This window comes from Arachis hypogaea, chromosome 1 (genome assembly GCF_003086295.3).
Source record: "Arachis hypogaea cultivar Tifrunner chromosome 1, arahy.Tifrunner.gnm2.J5K5, whole genome shotgun sequence".
NCBI lineage: Eukaryota > Viridiplantae > Streptophyta > Magnoliopsida > Fabales > Fabaceae > Arachis > Arachis hypogaea.
Genome location: NC_092036.1, coordinates 95,194,747 through 95,215,096, shown reverse-complemented (window position 1 = coordinate 95,215,096; position 20,350 = coordinate 95,194,747). Strand labels below are relative to the sequence as shown.

General features: G+C 29.8%; 2 protein-coding genes across 2 annotated transcripts; one reads left to right on the top strand and one right to left on the bottom strand.

Annotated features, from left to right (window-relative positions):
- Window positions 1–1,028: 1,028 nt before the first annotated feature.
- LOC112697227 (uncharacterized) lies at window positions 1,029–2,459 on the bottom strand. The gene is made up of 3 exons (XM_025750319.2): window positions 2,077–2,459; window positions 1,638–2,000; window positions 1,029–1,556 (listed from the first exon to the last, which is right to left on the bottom strand). Exons 1-3 carry the CDS (start codon window positions 2,227–2,229, stop codon window positions 1,188–1,190), a joined length of 885 nt encoding a protein of 294 aa, XP_025606104.1. The 5' UTR covers window positions 2,230–2,459; the 3' UTR covers window positions 1,029–1,187.
- Window positions 2,460–15,794: 13,335 nt separating this feature from the next.
- On the top strand, window positions 15,795–19,901 carry LOC112697214 (eukaryotic translation initiation factor 5). Its single transcript, XM_025750309.3, has 3 exons — window positions 15,795–16,198; window positions 17,438–18,507; window positions 19,101–19,901. The coding sequence occupies exons 2-3, from the start codon at window positions 18,502–18,504 to the stop codon at window positions 19,584–19,586; spliced, it is 492 nt and encodes a 163-aa protein (XP_025606094.1). The 5' UTR covers window positions 15,795–16,198; window positions 17,438–18,501; the 3' UTR covers window positions 19,587–19,901.
- Window positions 19,902–20,350: the final 449 nt, after the last annotated feature.

Genomic DNA, 20,350 nt, shown 5'->3' with positions numbered 1-20,350 from the left:
ATACTTATCCCTTAAATAAAATAGATTCATCTTTCTTTGACCGAGTATTAGAGTTCGATTTTTGTTTAAATATTAAAATTTTAAATTAGTTATATTATCTATCAAAGTGTCTACAAGTCAGACATATTTTATACAAGTGATTCAAAAATAAAAAGGTAAATATAATTTTTTTTCCTTTTTATATTTTGCAATTTTGGTCCCACTAGGTACATTGAAGGAAACATTGGTCCCTAGTCATGGGTAATAAACTAACAATAGATACAGCTCAACGGTTCCAACTTCCAAGCTAGCTAGTGAGGCTTTCTATGATTGGATGAAATTTTTAAATTTTTTAAAAATATTATTTATATATTAAAATTAACTATTAAAATTATATATTTTATCAATAAATACACATATTATATAACTTATTTTTAATATATATTTTATACTAATAATTGATTTTGATGACTATTTTAGCATATACATAATATACTCGTTATTTAAATGTTTGCATAACTACATCCCATAACAATAATATTAATTAAACCACTATACCTTGGGTACAATAAGAATTTGTTTAACCCTCAAGTGTATGTCTTTACACAAATATAAATAAGAAGAGAAAATTGATAACATCAACATTAGTTTGCAGCTATATAAATTACCCCATTATTTAAATATGCAAAACTGCATGTGCATGTGCATGTGAAATATATATAACATATAGCTCTATAGAATCATCACTGTCATCATCATAATACAGGGAACCGACTGTGTAGCACACGGGAATAAAATTAAACGAGACTCCAAATTAAAGAAGAAGGAATTTGAATAATACTTGAAGGCCTTCCATCTAGCTTAATAAGCTAATTGAATGTTTATCTAATCATCAAGAGGTTAGGGTTATTACAACATAGAAGTCATTAATTAATGAAATATGTTGAAGACAAGAGATGGAGAATTCATTGTCCTTATTCTTCTTCAATTCCAATAGTTTCCCCATTATCACTAATATTTTTCTAACAAATTAAATAAACTAAACATAATTGATTTCATAACATAAGATAGCATATATAATATCATGTTGCCGTACAAACACAAAACATTCACCTCACAATAGTCAATTATGATGATATGTATATAATTGTAATTAATTAAGATGGCATTGCAATATGATCGAAAACCCTAATTATTATAGTAATTATTCATCCAAGAAGAAGACCATAGGATAAGGCCATGAGAAGGATCGCAGCTTCTTTCTCGTCCTGAGGGAATACTTGATGAACAGCCAAATTCTTGCTTAATAAGCTTAATCTCAAATCCTCGAAACAATAATCATGATGATGATGACGATGACGATGATGAGATTGCTTCCCTCTCCCAGCAGCTCCAAGCTTATTGCGCTTCTTTTTCATCAACTCGCTACTGCCAGTTTTGGACTTGAGCTGCTTCTCTTTGCTTCTACCAAACTTGTTTACCTCAGCCGCCGCCAGTGTGGTTCCATTTGCCGCCGCAGCAGCCATGGCGGCACGCCTCGCCTTTCTTTGTCGTATACCGCACGCATTGCAAAGTGACTGCACCAATTCACATAAAATTTCAACTTAATTGAGTTAATTAATGAAATGAATTAGTAGATATTAGGGAAATTAAAGTACCTTGGGGCCTCTTGGTCCACTTCTCCAGAGAGGAGTCTTAGTGGTGTGACAATCAGAGCAAACCCTAACAGTAGGAGCAGTGGTATTACTGTTGTGATTGTTGTTGTCATCGTCAGTTCCAATAATAGGAATCTCTTGTTCCTGTTGTTGTCGATGATGATGATCGGATACCATCATCTTGCGCATCATCCTCATCTTGGAAGGCATCCACTTTGGGATCACTTCTTCTTCTTCTTCTTCTGCTTCTGCCTCATCTCGTTTCTTATTCTTCCAAATCAGCTTGATGATTCCACTGCCGTGATTAGGTTTTTCTGAATGATCCCGTGATCCACTACTACAATTAGCATCATCAATCTTCTCAACCTAAATTCAAAACAATCAAGACGATCATCATCATTTCAAATAAAACAAACAGATATCATGAAAGCCACATATATACCTTTTGATGAGGTAGGGGGTTGAGGAGGATTGGAAATGAAAGAGAAGAGGGTTGTTGTTGTTGTTGTTGTTGCTGGTGTTCTTGGTCATCATCATGGCTTAGAGTTAGATCTTGATTGAGATCAAGAAGAGTAGTGGTAGTAGTAGGCATCATGAGAGAAGAAGAAGAAGAAGAAGGTATGATGGACGCATATGCATAAAGAAAGAGAGAGACAAGAAGGATGAGAGAAAGGGTGCAAGTGATACGTTCTTCCCTTTTGTCCACTAATTAATTATTCATGAAATACATACAAGAGCAACCAGCAGAGAGGATACAAGGCTAAAGGAGACCTAATATATATAAACAACCATCCTATTATATATCTAACTTATATCCTCGCCCACAAAAAACACCAATCCTCTTTAATCATAACTAATATGGATATTATTATTATTATTATTATTATTATTATTATGAGGAGTATTAGGATCAGCAGGTTTAGTGATTTGTAGGTATCAATTAATCATTATTAGTATTTTTATAAAAATGTTATTTGTATATTAAAATTAGTACAGGATAATGGAGAGATTGAACAGGATGTAAATCATAGAATTCAAGCAGGTTGGTTAAAATGGCGGAGTGCATCTGGTTTTATATGCGATAAAAAAGTGCCTTTAAAACTTAAAGTAAATTCAATTGCACTGCTATAAGACCGACTATGCTTTATGGTATGAAGTGTTGGGTAGTCAAAAAGAAGCACGAACATAAGTTGAGTGTGACAGAGATGAAGATGTTGAGATCGATGAGTGGTCATACGCGATTGGATAAAATAAGGAACCAACATATAAGGAAGAGAGTTGGAGTAGCACCCATTATGAAAAAGATGGTTGAATCGCGTCTCAGGTGGTTTGGACATGTGAGAAGAAGACTGATAGAACACCTAGTCAGGAGGGTGGATGAGATGGAAGATGGACAAGGGGTGAAAAGCAGAGGAAGACCTAAGAAGACCATCCATAAGGTGGTCAAACGAGATCTACATGTAAATGGTTTCTCTATAGACATGATATATGACAGAACACAATGATGATTCATGTAACCGACCCCACTAGTGGGACAAGGCTTTGTTGTTGTTGTACATCAAAATTAGCCACTAAAATAAGTCACTAATGTATTTGTATACAAATACATGTGTGATTTAATTTATTTTTAATGTGTATTTATTTTTTAGCATGTGTAGCATAATTCGTATTTTTAATGGTATAAAATTATATCTAATAATATAAAATTATTCATTTTTCTTTTATTAATTAAGTACTGGTCAAATTTTAATAAAAGTGTTGACTCCTAGACTTTCTCTATTATTATTATTATTATTATTATTATTATTATTATTATTATTATTATTATTATTATTATTATTATTATTATTATTATTATTATTATTATTATTATTATACGCACACCACGTTGTATCTTTTTTTTTCTTTCCCACCTTTTTATGAAAATAAAATAAATGTGTAACCATGCAAAGGTGAATTATGGAATTTTTTTTTTTGCATGACATATATATAAAGGAAAAATTAAAGCCGGTGTACAGTACAAATATTTCTAGCTAACATGAAATTCAGACAAGAGTTGCTTCTAAAAAATATAATTTAGGCAACCTAATATAATAATGATATGTCAATAGCCCATTTACAATTTAAACTTATAATTTTAAAGTCACACAGTTATATATATTTAAGATTTCATTTAGTATATGTTTATATATACACGCTTTAATTCAGTAAAGATGTTTTTGAATGATTTTTTTTTTCTCTTGATTGGTGATACGAATTTAAAATAAAGAGCCTAAGCACTAAGTTACTCTTTTGTTTAATTTAATATTATAAATAGCTAGTAATATATGTGAATTTGTAAATAGTATGACAAATAAAAAATCTAAGAGAATATGTCTTTCTTTTTGGTTCACTAAATTATTTTTTATAAAAAGATATATAAAAAGTGATTAATTTAAGTGAAGCATTTGGTATAGTAAGACATTCACGTGAATTGATGAGAGACAAATAAGACTAGTTAAAAGGACAAAATATAAAAAGGAGTGTGTGGAATGCTACTGCGCTGACCCCATACTTATGACAAAACCTTATCTCTACACACAGTTTTTTTTTAACCATTGCAATTTGCAACAACATTATTGATTGCACTCTGTATGTATGTGTTGTTTTTTTCACTCATTAACTAACTCTGAGTTCGAGACTTTCTTTCCATATATATTTCTTGCTCGAGGTTTTGGGTAAGGTTAATAATAGGTGAAAAAGAAAGAGGTTGCACGACAAGTTGACAACACCGTTGTTCATAACCTTAGCGTTGCCAAAAATCATTCAATGCTGTCTCTGCCATAAATGGACAGCTTCAATCATAATGAGAATAATTTTTCTTTATTTTATATTAATAATACAATATAATATGAGCGAGGCGGCCACTCCCTAGTTTTCTTTTCTTCATTATTTTTCAGGTCTAGACTTATATATAATAGGAAAAGTCTAGGGCAGCAGTTTTATTAAATTTTGGCCAACATGTAACCAACCGAGAAAGGTGAGTCATTGGATGAAATTTCGTACCAATCTCACACCATCAAATCATTATTGATGGCTAATTAATGGCTAACAGTTACAAAAATTGCTGGCCCCTAACATTGCTCTAATAAGCTAAGTGACATTATGCAAGTGCGTAAAATTTAGGTCGGACCAAAATGTAAGTAATCATATCGTTTAAACATGAAAATTTTTAAGTATATCGGTTGACTAGTATTTTAAATATATCGATATTTTAATAATTTTAATTATTAAATTTTAATTATATATTATATATATTTTTCTAATTAAAATTAACAATTAAAAGTTACTGAAATAGCGATGTATTAGTACATTTGAAAGTTTCCAAACATTACTCAGAATTGCGAAATTATGCATGCAAGCTGACGCGTAGCATCAACAAGTGTGTATGTACATACATATATCTTCTGGATCTTCATAATACAAGTAATAAAAAGAGAAAAACATGGCATAATGATTTCCTTTACATATATACATTAGAAAATATTAGGATAATATTTTTTATTAATATTAGTCAATATTTAGTTAATATTTTAGTTTTATATTATTAAAAATTAAAATTTAAAATAATAATTAAATATTAATTAAAAATAATAAATTTTATTAACTATATAATATTATTTTATATTAAATAACTCAATCAAACTTGAGTTATATATATAAGTAGAGTCTACAATAAGATGGTTATACAACTAAATTGTTTTTAAATATTAAAAAATATTACTTTAATTTTGACAATATTTATTAAGAGTATGTTTGAGAACAGCAGAAGTTATTTATTTTTTTTAATTTTTGAATTATGAAAAGTTAGGATATGCACGTTTGTTACCATTTAAAAAATACTTTTATTTTTTTAAAAAGTTAATTCATAACTTTTTAAAGAAGTAAAAATATATAACTTTTTCTTCTCAATAAGTTAATCTATTATTTTCCTAAAAAATATTGACTTTAAAATAAAAAAATTTACTTTTATTTATGGCTCTGTGAAAATGTTTCATATTTCTACTGAAAATATTGGCTCTCCACTACCATTCTCACACCATCACCATTTTCACGCAAGGTTCCATCTGTTAGAAACACTGACCTTCCACCATCATTTTCACGCAATGTTTCATCTGTTGGAAGTATTGGCCCTCCACCATCATTTTCACGTAATGATTCATCTGCTGAAAGTATTGACCTTCCAACACCATTTTAAAACAATATTCCATCTGAATCACCTATTTCATATATTTTTTCAGTTATTTTTTTTATCATTTTACTATTCTATTTTTATTATTAAATTTATATTTAATATTTTGTGTGATATGAAATCTCAATTTTAATTTTATTATTTTCACATGTGATTTTATTTTTATATAGCTTGCTATTATTTTTATAATTAGTTATAACAAATTCTTGAGTTATTTATTCAAAAGCTACAACTTTAAAATAAGTACTTTTATAACTAAAAATTCAAACACAAAATAACTTATTTATAAGCGACTATTAGTAAAAGTCGTTATACGTTAGGCCTTTTTTTAAAAAAACTTATTTAAGTTATTTACTCAAACTGGACCTAAATATTGTTAAAATTTCATAATTACTATAATTAATTATCTACTATAATAATAATATAGTCAATATATATATGTATGTGTGTTGTATACTTGTATTTATATTATAATCAATTAATTTAACTAAAAAATTAATTATATTTTAGTTAACATTAATTAATTTTTTAATTTTTTATCATAAGTTTTATACTTTAAATTTAAATTTTAAACTCTAAATTTTAAATACTAAATTTTTCAAAAAGTGACGGTTAATAAAATAATTTTGATAATAAAAAATTAACTAATACTTAACAAACTAACAAATTTATTCTTCATACCTAGCTTATTCGACCAACAAAAATAATTTCGTCTGTCGTATATATATGGCTTTTAACATATGTAATAAGGAAATATTAAATCCTAGTTATTTTGGTCTTCAATAACCGGCAGAAAGGTTATTAAAAAATTATTAGATACTTTTACTACAAATTATAATTCTTGTATGGATCTATCAATTTAATAACAAGTTATTAATGAATATTTATAATAAACTTACTTTAATTTATGTGGTATAAATTAATTATTAGAGAGCAATTTTTTTATTTATTTTGAAAACATTTAAAAGTGTCTGAAGATTTTTCTATCCTCCAAATTAAAAAGATCCTTGAAAGGTACGAAACTTGTGTCCGAGTTGATTGAAGGAAATGGATGAAGGAGGTGAGATAAATCAAATAAATTTAATTACCTGACACACATATTGATTTGCAAATTGCAAGTGCTGGATTATGACCTAAACCAATTAGCATCATGTGTTTTGTGTATGGTTGTGTGTAAATGAAAAGAATGATATGACAAATAAATGGACGTGGAGTCATATATATGATTGCATCATTGATAAGGGTAACAAATAATTGGTTGCTATACTCACTAGCTACTATTAGTAAGTACATACCCAACAAGCCAAATTAAAGAGAAAAAAATATCCCAATTCAGACGACATATATATATATATATATATATATATATATATATATATATATATATATAGAATAAATAAAACCTTTTTCTAGCTACTAAGATTTTATCCGAAACATGCAATATTGAATAGACTTTTCTATGATCCCAAATTAATATAATTAATATGATTGCAATTGTATGTAATTTATATGATGAGAAAGTGGGCTACGTATGCGGTTTAGAAATCACTCCTGTAAAATGTGTCAAGACTGTCGCTGATGGGGACATCATAGAAATGATAACGTAATTTGTGTCTTTAATACAAAGTGAGTCCAAGATTATGGTACTTTTCAAAATTGGCAAGGGGGGGCCATTTCCTTTCTGCTACATGACACTATTTCCCCTCAATGCCAGAACTCTTCATGGCCCCCCTTCTCTCTCTCCGATCTCTCACAAGATTTGAGGAAGGGGGGTACATATCTATCAGATCATGAAATGTTACATCTTATTTAGCTTTTTTTAAGCGATTATATAATTTTTAAATTTAACTATTTATATAGAATAATATTATAGAAAAGTTTTCAAATATATTAATACATTCATGTTTCAGTAATTTTTAACGGTTGATTTTAATTATGTATATTTTTTATAATAATTAAAATTAAAGTTAAACATTACTGAAATACCGATATTTTTGTATATTTTCTATTTTAGTATCAAAAGTAATTAATTAGATATAAGAGAAAATAATAATTTTATTTTTTATACTATATAAAAAAATTTATAATAAAAATAATTCTATTATATATATATATATATATATATATATTCATTTGTTTTTTTATTTATTAATTTAAATTTTTAAAAAACATAATATTATAACATAATATCAACATTTTTATATCTAAAAGATCTATAATTTAATTCTTGTTATTTTTTAAAAGAAAAAAAATAAGAAAACATATTATAAATATAATTATTCATCTCTAGTGTTATATGAGTATATTTATCAGGCAATAGATGCATGATATATATATGGTTTGTCACGAATTGAATGAATGCAGTTTTGTGGGGGCATATGAATATATGATATGCAGCACGTACATACAAACATATATCATCTTCACCATCATTTATTATACCTATCATCGTGATTCCTTCCGGGGATCGGAAACTACCACACTGATCATGACTACACACACATACATAATATATATAAGACTCTTAGCTTCAATCCACAAAGGAATAAATATGTTGCGTGCCTATATACACAATAAAATTTATTTATGATCAAAAAGACAAAATTATATTATATACATTATTTTATAGATAACTAAAGATTTTTAAGTGAGTTGAGAATATAGTTAAATTAAAGAATCACTTTTAATACTTAATAAAATAGATTATGCAGTATATTAAAATTAAAATATTATTTTTGTTTTTATCTCATTCTGCAGTAGCAGAACAACAGAACATAACAAAAATAGAAATTGCAGAATTTAAAAATGAAAAAGAGTAATACCATAATATATTTTAGTTTGACTATAAAATATAATATACATATGTCCAATTTCTACCATAATAATAGTAGAATTTTTATTATAATAAAAAAAATACAATTATTAATTCCAAGAAATCTACTTTTATAACACATTTAAAGTATCCAAAGTTTAATAACTTTTTAAGTGTAAATTTAACTTAGATAAAAAGAACTAAATATACTCTAATTTGAGTATACTTTCGAAATCAAACTCTCAAATAAAATATTTAATGACTTTGTATGCACTTTGCTTTTAGTATTTTTCAATGCAAGCTAAGTTTAAATTTAGATAAAAAAGAAATAAGAACATAATCAAGTAACAAGAAATGATGGCTGTGTGTATGTGGACAAATAATGATGCTACAATTGTTTGCCTTTTTCATTAAGTGAATTTTTCATATATAAGATTTTGATTACTTTTTTCAATGGTAAAAACTTTTTTTTATTTTATCAAACTAGCTGCTTGCATATTCAATAATTGTATCTCTTGACATTGAAGGGAATTTTTTTTTTAGCTTGAAAATGTGCAACAATTTTCTTCTTGCATAATGATTTGATTTTTGCAAGATTTAACAATTAAAAAATAAGTATAATAGGAGATTATTAATTATATTTATCATCACAAGATAATAAATCAATTTTTGACCAACAAAATAAAATTCGGTTCGTTCCATCTTAATCTATTAATAGGAAGAAATTAGACTCTACCCAGAGCATAGGTTTACGCAAGTTATATTAACTACCCACTTATTAATCTGAATTGATTCATGTGAGGTGACAAGCCTCACAATTGTTAGAGTTTTATATGCTTAAAACAAACATCCATAAATCATGACAATATCAAAGAGGTTTTGAGGAATACGGCATTCTTTAATATGGATGGATGGGAACTCATATAAGTGTTCTTTGCTTTGACTTTCTTGCATTAATTTTACAATTTTTATCCTTATAATTAAAAGATGCAATGGGGTTCTCTTGTAGGTCCAGATCAACTACCTTAAAAAACAGCGGTCAATATAGATTTTTTTTTAAAGGAGTTAGGTGAAATAGGACTCAACAATTGATACACATACATATATAATTTTTGAGTAAAACTAGGAACCAAAACCATATCAGCCAAAACCCAGCTAAATACTTTTGGATGAATTCAAAATTTTTACGAGTTAATATATATGAATGTTTCTTCTACTAAGTATTAGAATGTTTCTTTTTCATATTAAATGGATGTTCTTTTATATATTTTTCGAATTTGTGATTGTTAGAAGTGGATAGATTAATGTGAGAAAAAAGAGGAAAGTTTTTATAGGTTTTAATTAGGTTTACTTAATCAATTTAAAATTTTTTAAATTTTGAATTTAAAAAATTTAAAATTAATTAATTATTGATATAAATTAATGTAGTTTTGTTTAATTTTTGACTGATAAACTTTTGGTTCCTTATACTTTTCCATAATTTTTTAATAAATTTATGTTATTAGTTAATAAATAAAAATCTTACATTGATGCATGTATTAGCGAACTTTCTCTTTTTTGTTTTATTTTATTTGTTCAAACTACAATATAACTTTTAAGTTTTAGTTTTAAAATTTGGACTAATAATAATAATTTCGAAGTCTTAAATTCTAGTTTTATGCTTGAAGTAAGTATTCTGGTGTATGTATTTTTTGAGAGTAAAAGTTCTTCAATTATCTAAGAGAAAAAGAAGTGTTTATTGTGATGCTAACTTTTTTTTTTTTCTGATTTCTATTTGTAGATTGAAATATATAGGTAATTTGAATTTGAATATTTGCATGCCTGTCGTGATCATAGGGGAGAGAGCGTCGCTTTTTAATTTTCATATTAAAAAAATAATGGTGTTATTCATTATTATTAGAGTTTAAGTGTTGTTTAGGGGTGTGAAGACAACTCAACAAATCAGAGAATTCGATTTATACAAATCGAATAAAGGATAGGTATTGATTTAAATTGGAGAGTCAAATTTGAATCAATCAAACGACCAAATTTAAATTTTTAAGATTGGATAAACGCGAATATCTCCAAAAAACTAAGTCTTAGATTTATGCAAAAGACGAATCGATAGACAATATTAAATCAAAAAAAACCTAACAGAAAAAAATTATTCCTCAAATCGAACTCTCCGTATTGTAGTCAACAACACGTGTCGCGCACGCAACTTCTTGTGGGATGCAGAGATCCTCTCTTTCTTCTCTTCTTCGAACATTGATTTCTCTCACTTGCATTCCCTTCATTCTCTGTACCATTCTCATCTCATCAACCTTTATATAATAAAAAGCTTGAGATTTCAACTCATACATTATCCAGTAGTCTACATCTCGTCGGATAGCATAATATTTGACTCTCGCAATCACATCCTTTTAAGAACTAAATTCTATTTCCACGACGAATTCATCATCTGCCACAACAAAAAATTCTGCCATCACAACAACACCATAATATAAATTTAAAGAGTACGTATATATATAATAATTAAAGTAAATATATTTATAATACATAAGATCAATATATAGTTTTCTAATATACTTATATATTTATATAATATATAAATATATAGTGTGTAAAAAAATATAAATATATAGTATATACTTATGTTACATATTTATATATTTATCTAAACGTATAAATATATAAATATACTATGGTATGTAGAAATATGAAAATATATAAATATATATAGCATATACTTATATTATATATTTATTTAAACGTATGAATTATAAATATACTACAGTATGTAGAAATATAAAAATATTTTTATATATAGTGTCCTATTATATATTATAAATACATATATATAAAAGAATAAAGTGATAATTAGTTCTCTGAAAATTTTAATTTCAGATTAATTAGTCTTAAAAAAGTATTAATTTGATCTTTTATATTAGTAAATTATAGATACATGATATCCTTCTATCAATTCATTAACTAAAATTTAAAGGTCGAAGATGTTTATTATACGTACTGTTAATTACTTTGACGTGTCTATTTATGAAAGATAATTATGTAGATAATAACTTTTAGAGTGAAACTTCACTTATTTTAATAGAATTTATGATAAATAGAGAGCAACTGATAAAATGTATATGAAAATTAAAAAAATAATAATTGTTTTACTACCCAAAATTACATTGTTTTCATGCTCACGTGAGATTAACGAGACATGTACCATTGTAAATAATGAAATAAATAGATAATTTTATTTCGTTTCGCACTATTCATTGACAGAAGGACATACATGTCCATTATTTGCTGTCTTGAAAGACCTAATTGATATTTTTTTTCAAAGACTAATTAGTCAAAAATCAATATTTTTCGAGGATCTAATTATTATTTTACTCTATAAAAATATATAATATATATTCATAATTTAAAATTTTAAAATTTTAATTATGAAAATACATATATAATATATATATTTTAAATATAAGAAAATTAAAAAATTACACGTACAAAATAATTATAATATTTATACTAAATATCTAATATCATTTTATTTTATTCTACAAATGTAATTAGTCATCACTAATTGTATAAAAAATCTAATAATGATCGTACTATTTTATACCAAACTTAACTATTTCTATTTTATAAAGCTACCGTATGCTACTCTAAATTATATACCTACATTCAGATATCAAGAAAGTTCTAGTGTATGCATAGCTTTCAAATCCAACGTGCGCATGAAAGAGAACTCTTTAAACAAATGCTGGTTTGCTAATACATTTATCACCTCTGCCACATCTACCTTTATAGTGTCATCAACTTCATCGTCGCCTTCATTTGGATCAATAATATTGTATTTGCTTTTGAACTCATCTTCGCTGTTACTGTTGTAATCTCTCCATTCGATATTTTAATCGGCTGTACATTGTTCGAACTCAATGTACAGCTCGATAAATGATACATGTGATCGAGTTTCATAGACTGAAAACATTTCTTACATGCTTGCATCGTCGGTGACATACTTCGTTTAAAAAGAACAAATTCACCAAAGATTGATACAAGATGCCGATACAAAATACCTGATATCTGATATCGTTTTCAATAAATAAGGATTTATCCTCTCATACATAACACCTTTTAGTTCTTCAAATGATAATGTAAAAGAAACAATAACATCACATGAATTATCGTATATAAATCTCATTCTCTTATGTGTTTGTAACAAGATCTAATCTTTTTTTATATAATTTTATAATTGTAACATAACTCTATCTTCCATTTTTTTTAAATTAGGGACACTCACTTACTTTTCTCAACACTAGTTTATATTGATAAAAGTTAAATGGAACAAAATGAATCAGGAGAAAAGAAGAAATAGAAGGTGAGTTGAAGAAGATAAAGTTTGCCTTTTGAAATTGGCTCACAAGTTATATATACGTTACAAATCAAACTTTCAGATATACATATCTTAATTTAATTTTTTTTAAATCTATAATTCTAACCCACTGATTTGGGTTTTTAGAATTTTTGAATTTTTTTAACCATAAAATCTATCTACCAATGTACTACGTCCTTTAAAAAAAAATTGACCCACATAATATCTAGAATCTGATTTATTCGTTGCTTGAATTTGAGTCCAAATCGGACTATAATTTTTTGTGATTGTTACGGTACGGTAATAAATTCATACGTACCGATATATTTAAAATACGGATAAGTAATAACAAGCTATGTGAAATTTATTTTTTATATCAGCATTTAATTTTTTTAATAATATATTATATTACCACTTTTATTAATACACCTTTTTAATTAAATTAAAATAAAAAATATTTTTTATTTAATTTTATAAAAAGTCTTAAACATCATTCTTTTATTTGATTAGACAAAAATACCCTTTTAAATTAATTAAATTTTAGAATTCAATTAATCCTAATTTTATAGTTTCAAATAATTAAAATAATAAAAAAAATTCAAAAAATAAAAATTCAAAATTATTCTTCATCTGTGTTAAACATATTAAAAAAATAAAAAACCAAAATTATTCTTCATCTGTGTTTAGAAACCCTCTCGATCACGCCTCTGAAGGTTTCAGTATTCTTCATCTTCTTCTCTCCTCTTCCTATCCTCTCTCTCCGTCTCTTAACCGTTTCCAAAAATCTCCTTCTCTGGAATCCGTCCATCGGAAAGTTCAGAAACTTGTCGTCGTTGGAAGATCAATGCTTCTCCGTCGTTACCTCGGGGTTCGACTCTAGGGTTCATACTTTGGGATCTGATTCATGGAGAAGGATTCAACACATTCCTCTCAGCAGCACTGCGTGTTGTCCTGGAAGATTCGTGAGTGGCATGCTTAATTGGTTGGATAAGAATCGGTTCATTGTTTCTCTCGATTTGGCATTGGAGTCGTATCGACGAATTTCGCTTCCTGATTTCGGAGGTAACAATAGTGATGAGTTTGAATTGACATTAGAGGTCTTCAAAAACAGTTTATGTGTTCTCTCATGCTGTAGCCATTTCATTGATGTTTGGATCATGAAGGATTGTGGAATTGCAGTATTAGACTAAGCTATTGTGTGTACCTGATTTGATATATTATCCTAAATTCCTTGGATTCGATGTCAATGTTCCGCGCGCTACGAGGGCGATTTGTATTTCCGACTAAGATGATGAGATACTATTGGAGCTGTGGTTGGACATGGAGCAGAAGTTTGTTGTCTACATCGAGAAATTCGGCGGCCGTGTAGCTTCGGAGATATATGTTGAGAGTTTGATATCGCCTTGTTTATTATGATGCATTCTATTGTTACTTGCTGCCAAGGTTTTTCGAAGAATTTGCACATTTTTGCTTGTAGGTTTGTGAGAATTACTGAAAGCAACATCACTGGTATGCTTGTTTGATTTAGCCTTGAAGAAATTATATTACTTTGTCATGTTATTAACTTATACTCTATTATTTTATGGAGTATCCCATAGAGTCCAAAATCTGTTAACCAATTCTGTTAGTGTGAGTATATAGATAGATAGACTCCCGTATGACTTAGCTTTTGTATTCATCTTCAATTGATTTATGAAATCATAGATGATATTCAGTCATTACAATATGTTTAATTTCTAATGTATTTTTGATAATGTAACAATATGTTTTACAACTTTAAACCTTAGTCTAAAATAAAATGGAAAGACATTAAAGAGAGAAAAATGATCACAAAAGGAGAGTTACACTTAGTATGTGTGTAAGAAGAGGGATATAGTTTGATCAAAAGCTATCCATAGCTATGAATTCAATAGCTTACATATTAAGAGAGCAACAGAATATTTCTGGCCCTATCTCCAACCATGTAACTGAAACACCCAAATTATGATTAGCAGAAAACTATAAGACTCAATACACAACTAACTTTATGAATCTTTGTTCAAAAAGTTACCTAAAACAATGTTATCCTAAACTATCATACATGGTGCATTTGTCTTGACATTTTTGACATGTCATATTTGTATGAGGTTAACCAAATAACAAAAGCTGTTATGATCGCATAATAATGAAGCATATCCTGTATCGATTATTTTAGCACTAGCTAGTGTAGCTGCATATATTCTCCAACTCTAACTGGATCCATGCGGATCTAAGAGAAATTGCATTGAATAATTAAGCAACTTGTAGATGCTGATTACATGCTTCAGATGAATGATGAATCCATGTTTAAAATTTTGAGTTCACTCTATAGAGCATTATAGAGGAATCTAGCTATCAGAAAGAGTGAGCACTGCGGGCTTCAAATTTGGGGATTAGGGTTTTAAGTTGAATTGAGGGGCCAAATTGATTCGAGAGAGTTTACTCTGCCACATCAGCTAGCCATTGTAATGCCCACGTGTCACGAAGGCTGCCAACTTAGCTTTCTGGTAACGCTAGGTGGCCAAAAATTGCCGGAAGGACAAGTTTGAGTCCCGAAATACAATTTCAGGGACGAATATGGAAAACTTTTAACTTCAAGGACTACTATAAGACTCGAGTGCAACTTTAGGGACTACATTGAGACTTAACTCTTAAAAAAACAAAAAAATCAAAATTATTCTTCATCTGAGTTAAACTTAAACATATTAAAAAAACAAAAAACTAAAATTATTCTTTATCTGGGTCATAAACCCTCTAGTTCATGCCTCTGAAGGTTTCAGTATTCTTCATCTTCTTCTCTCCTCTTCCTATCCTCTCTCTCTATCTCTCTATGCTCGATCTCTCTCTGCTCGATCTCTCTCATCTGTCTCACTGTGCGTCGCACGCAAGATCTCTCCCTCTCTTCTCTCTGATCTCGCAATCGAGGTCATCGCCGGCGTTTCAACGTCTCGCTACCTTCCCTGCACTCCTCCTCGCCGGCGACAGAAGCACTCATCGGATCGCCATCACTCGTCGTCTTCTGGTTTCAAGTAATCACCGTCGCGAGTCACCATGGATCGTGGACCGTTGTAGGGTCATCACTTGCTTCGTCGCTCGTCCTTTTCTGGGGTCGGGTCCTCTTCGTCACCCAGTAGCCCTTGGTAAGTCCATGCATCATCACTTCCCCTATTCTCCCTTTCCCAGATTCCCTTTTCCCTGTATTTTGAGATGATGTTGAATTGGTAATCAATTTTGAATCTTGAATTTGTTGCTGTGTTGCTGAATAATCACCGAGTTTAATTTTTTTTCTTTGCTAAAAGTCATCAGAGTTGAATTTGTTACTGATTATCAGGGTTGTTGACTGATTATTTGATCTTTGCCTAGCTTGTTGAATGATTATTTGATCTTTCTCAAGTTTTCGTATAAGTTTCTGTATAAGTTATGTTTTGCTCTCTCTGTTTATGTTTTGTTTCTCATGTCAATGAAACTTGAAGTTATTGTCATCTGATCTACTGATTAGGATTAGGGTGAATAGATAACAAACTTTACAATATGTCTTCTATGTGAAATAGTTTGCATATGAAATACTTTATCCCACTATTACCTTCAATGGAGCTGGTTCTGTTGTTTTTCTTTTGTTTCTGGACCTATGAGCCCTGTTATTGTTCCTTGTTCTTACTTGATATGCTCCCTTTGCTTTTGATCATAACTTTATATCTATAGGGGGAAACAATGCGGCTTTGTGATTTTTGTGCTAATTCATGTGATGTTCAGCTTGATTGGATTATTAACATTGTTGAGAAATACAAAAGGAAGAAGTATGGGATTTTGGAATCTGAAAATCATTTTGGAACTTCCTTAGATAATGAATTGTTAATTTTACTCAATATTATAATTGGGAGTCTGGTGTGATTTCATGGACTGGGGCTTCTAACTTCATTTAGATTCTTCTGTTTGCTTATTCCAATGTTCTAGTTATGAAAACAGAAGCAAAATCTGAGTAGAGTAATTCTGATGCATATATTTGATAAATGAAAGGGTTCATAACAATATGATTCTGCAATACTTTGTGACTTGCTACCCTTTTCTTCCTAAAAGAAAAAAGTTATCTCTTAAATTTTTTGGACCAGAAAATTGGTTTTAATTTGATTATGATTCGATTTTATATAATCCAATCCATGCATAGCCTTTTATTGATCATTGCGTTGGTGTTCTTGCTGCCTCTGCTATAAGTTGAATTTTGCAAATTGTTATTGTGTTTTGGCTGCTAATTTTTGTTGATGCTCAATTCCTATAAACCTGTACTTGCTCTAAACTATTTTTAGTTGAACTGTCGTCGTTCTTCTGCATCCCTTTTTTTTTTGTTTTCTCTTCCTGTTAAATTCTTACTTTCCTTACAGGCTACTAATGTTGGACCTGAAATGAACTGGGGAACCTGTGGAAGATTATTTTGAAGAAGATTATTCAATGATCCGTCACTGCAAATTGCTCTCTTCCATTACAAATCTTTGCAAACTCACCCACAATCTCTCTGGCTCTCGCTCCTTCATTTGCCCGGTACCTTTTGAGCAAAAGTTAATATCTTGTACCTCTATAACCGCATTCACTTCGGTTTGGAGAATCGCAGGTTTCTACAAAGATTTGAACTTTATTGAGCAGTTTAGTTCAATCAGATGCTACTGCCATAATGCTGGTGGGCATAAGGAATGGACTGAGGAAATTGAGTACTTGGATGAATCGGGTAGTATTCTTTACAAGGGTAAGGGTATAAGGTCCGTGGAGCCTGGGATTGATGATCATGTGGTGGTGGGTGAGGTCAAGAAGCCCTCTGTAAATGCTGCAGCTGTGGCAAAAATAGTTGAGGTTGTGAAGAGGTGGAAATGGGGGCCAGAGTTGGAGACACAGTTGGACAAGCTCCAGTTTGTGCCTAACATGACTCACATTGTTCAATCCTTGAAGATCATTAGTGATAGTGATGCATGTTTGAGTTTGTTTAGGTGGGCAAAGCGGCAACCTTGATATTCATCTAGTGATGAGTGTTATGTTATCTTGTTTGATTCTCTTAACCAACGTAGGGACTTTGATGGAATACAATCATTGTTTGATGAGATGGTTGGTGATTCTACCAGTACTGGAGCTTTCTTGTCTGTTTCATGTAATCGGGTGATTCAATATTTGGCCAATGTTAAGAAGTTGGAGGTCTCATTTTGCTGCTTTAAGAAGATACAGGAGGCCGGTGGTGAGATTGACACCGAAACATACAATTCCCTTATTACTTTGTTTTTCGGTAAAGGTTTGCCTTATAAAGCATTTGAGATATACGAGAGCATGGAAAAGGCCAGCTGTTCATGGAAAGTTTAAGCATGGGAAATTTAAGCATGCCAAATTCGGCAAGCGTTGTAAGCATGGCATGTTCAAGCGATGGAAGTGATACTGTGGCCAATATGGTGTATGGTCATGACTCATGAGGGTTGTATTCTGGGATGAATAATGTTTACTATTAGCAACTTAGTTTTTGTTCCAATGCATACAATGAAATAGTTTAACACTATTTTGTCAATTGTTTTTGTTTTGCCTTTTGTGATTATTTTTTTTATTCCTGTATATATGTATATAAGAAAGCCATCTTCCTTGATGAGTTTGTCTTGTTTTCTTATGATTTTTTTTTTATTTTTTCCTTCTACAACTGCTTCATGTTTGAGCAGTTCAGTAAATTTTACCAATAACCCTTCAAAGTCAAACATTATTTACCTTTAACACAATTTGACATGAATTTGGTGCATCTTTGCATTCAAAATGAAACACTTTTTTATCATCTTCCCCTTTGACTAAGCCTGGTCGAGTTGGATTTTTCACAACGATACTACAATCTCTGCTCTCTTTAGAAGTTTATTTATTTTTATTTTTTTAACTGTAATTGTTGTTTTAAACTTTTAATTGGTTAGTTAATCTATAAATTTTCATCTTGCTTCTTCAATTGTTGTTATTAGTCATTAGTCATTACTGTGATTTAGGAATGTTAATGATCTTGAATATTGATTCTGATATGCTCTGATATGCAAGGGTTCTGAGAATGGTGACACTGTGAACTATGCAACTGTGGTCAGGGAAGTGAAAGCATATTTGAAGAAAGGTGTTGCAGCGAAGGAATTGCAGTCACATATTGCTGCATTTCCTGTATCTGCTCAGGAGAAGATGAATGCACTTCTTGAAGGATTATTTGATGGCGTCGAAAAAGTGTTTGGAAAAGAAGCTACCAAGAGGAAGAATCACCTTGCTGGTGCAGTTGCTGGAGATGACGAGGGATCGCAGCTGTTATTGCTCAATGCTGCTGAGGAGTTCTGTTACAAGAAAGGTAGCAATGAGTTGAATGAGGTTGCACTTATTCCGAAAGCCCTCTATGATGTTGATTTGGTGGAGGAAGAGCACGTCATGCATTGGTATTCAAAGGGACTGAAGGGTGATAAGAAGGACTCTCAGGTATGGAAGAATGCTCAACCATTCATTGATTGGCTTCGGAATGCTGAATCAGAATCGGAGGAAGAATGAGAAAAGTTTGTGCTCAGTTATTGAATGGAATTGCCTCAGTTATTAAATTAGTGGAACTCCATATTCAAGGGTTTAATGTGGATTTCAGTGTTCTTTTAAGGATTTTCGTTTGTTGAATTGGTTTCTCTCTTAGAGATGAATCAGAATAAGAATGCTGTTCATCCAGGAGGGTTAAACTAGTTAGCTATATGTTATAGAACTCTGGTTTTAGTCGTTTATACTTAAGTGGTTCTTGATGTTTTAAATGGCTTGTACTTGCTTCTTAAGCAAAACCATGAGATATAAATGTAACACTGATGTTAGTTTTGCAGTTTATTATTGCTTCTTAGTCTTAGGCATTGCCATATTTGAAAGGATAAAAATACAAACATGGAGAAGTGAAAGTAGTTGTAAAATGGAGATGCATTCTTTTATGGTTTTAGGATTTCAACAAAACTGAACAAAAAAAGCCATTTTTTCGATTGACTAGGTTACAACTTACAACAGAACTTGATATTACAGTAGAAGTAGCATCACCTTGTCCTAACTGCACACAACCAGTGACACTCCTAAAGTAATGAGAAAGCTTTTATATGACTTTGATTGGTACCAACTTTGAATAAATGTTGTTGAAATTCGGACTATCTTTTAAATGTGTTTTGGACTTGGTCTCATCATTCTGAAGCTGAGCAACTAACTCCTTGCACATGTACCACAAAGGTCATCATGTGTTTCACACCTTAATTACGCACATCAGTAGTTTTTGGATTAATCCTCATTGCTTC

Excerpts from the sequence above, each read along its gene's own strand:
- LOC112697227 (XM_025750319.2), bottom strand. The coding sequence starts at position 2,229 with ATGATGCCTACTACTACCACTACTCTTCTTGATCTCAATCAAGATCTA. Across the intron at positions 2,001-2,076 it reads ACCCCCTACCTCATCAAAAG|GTTGAGAAGATTGATGATGC; the intron begins GTATATATGTGG and ends TTTTGAATTTAG. Across the intron at positions 1,557-1,637 it reads GTGGACCAAGAGGCCCCAAG|TCACTTTGCAATGCGTGCGG; the intron begins GTACTTTAATTT and ends GAATTGGTGCAG.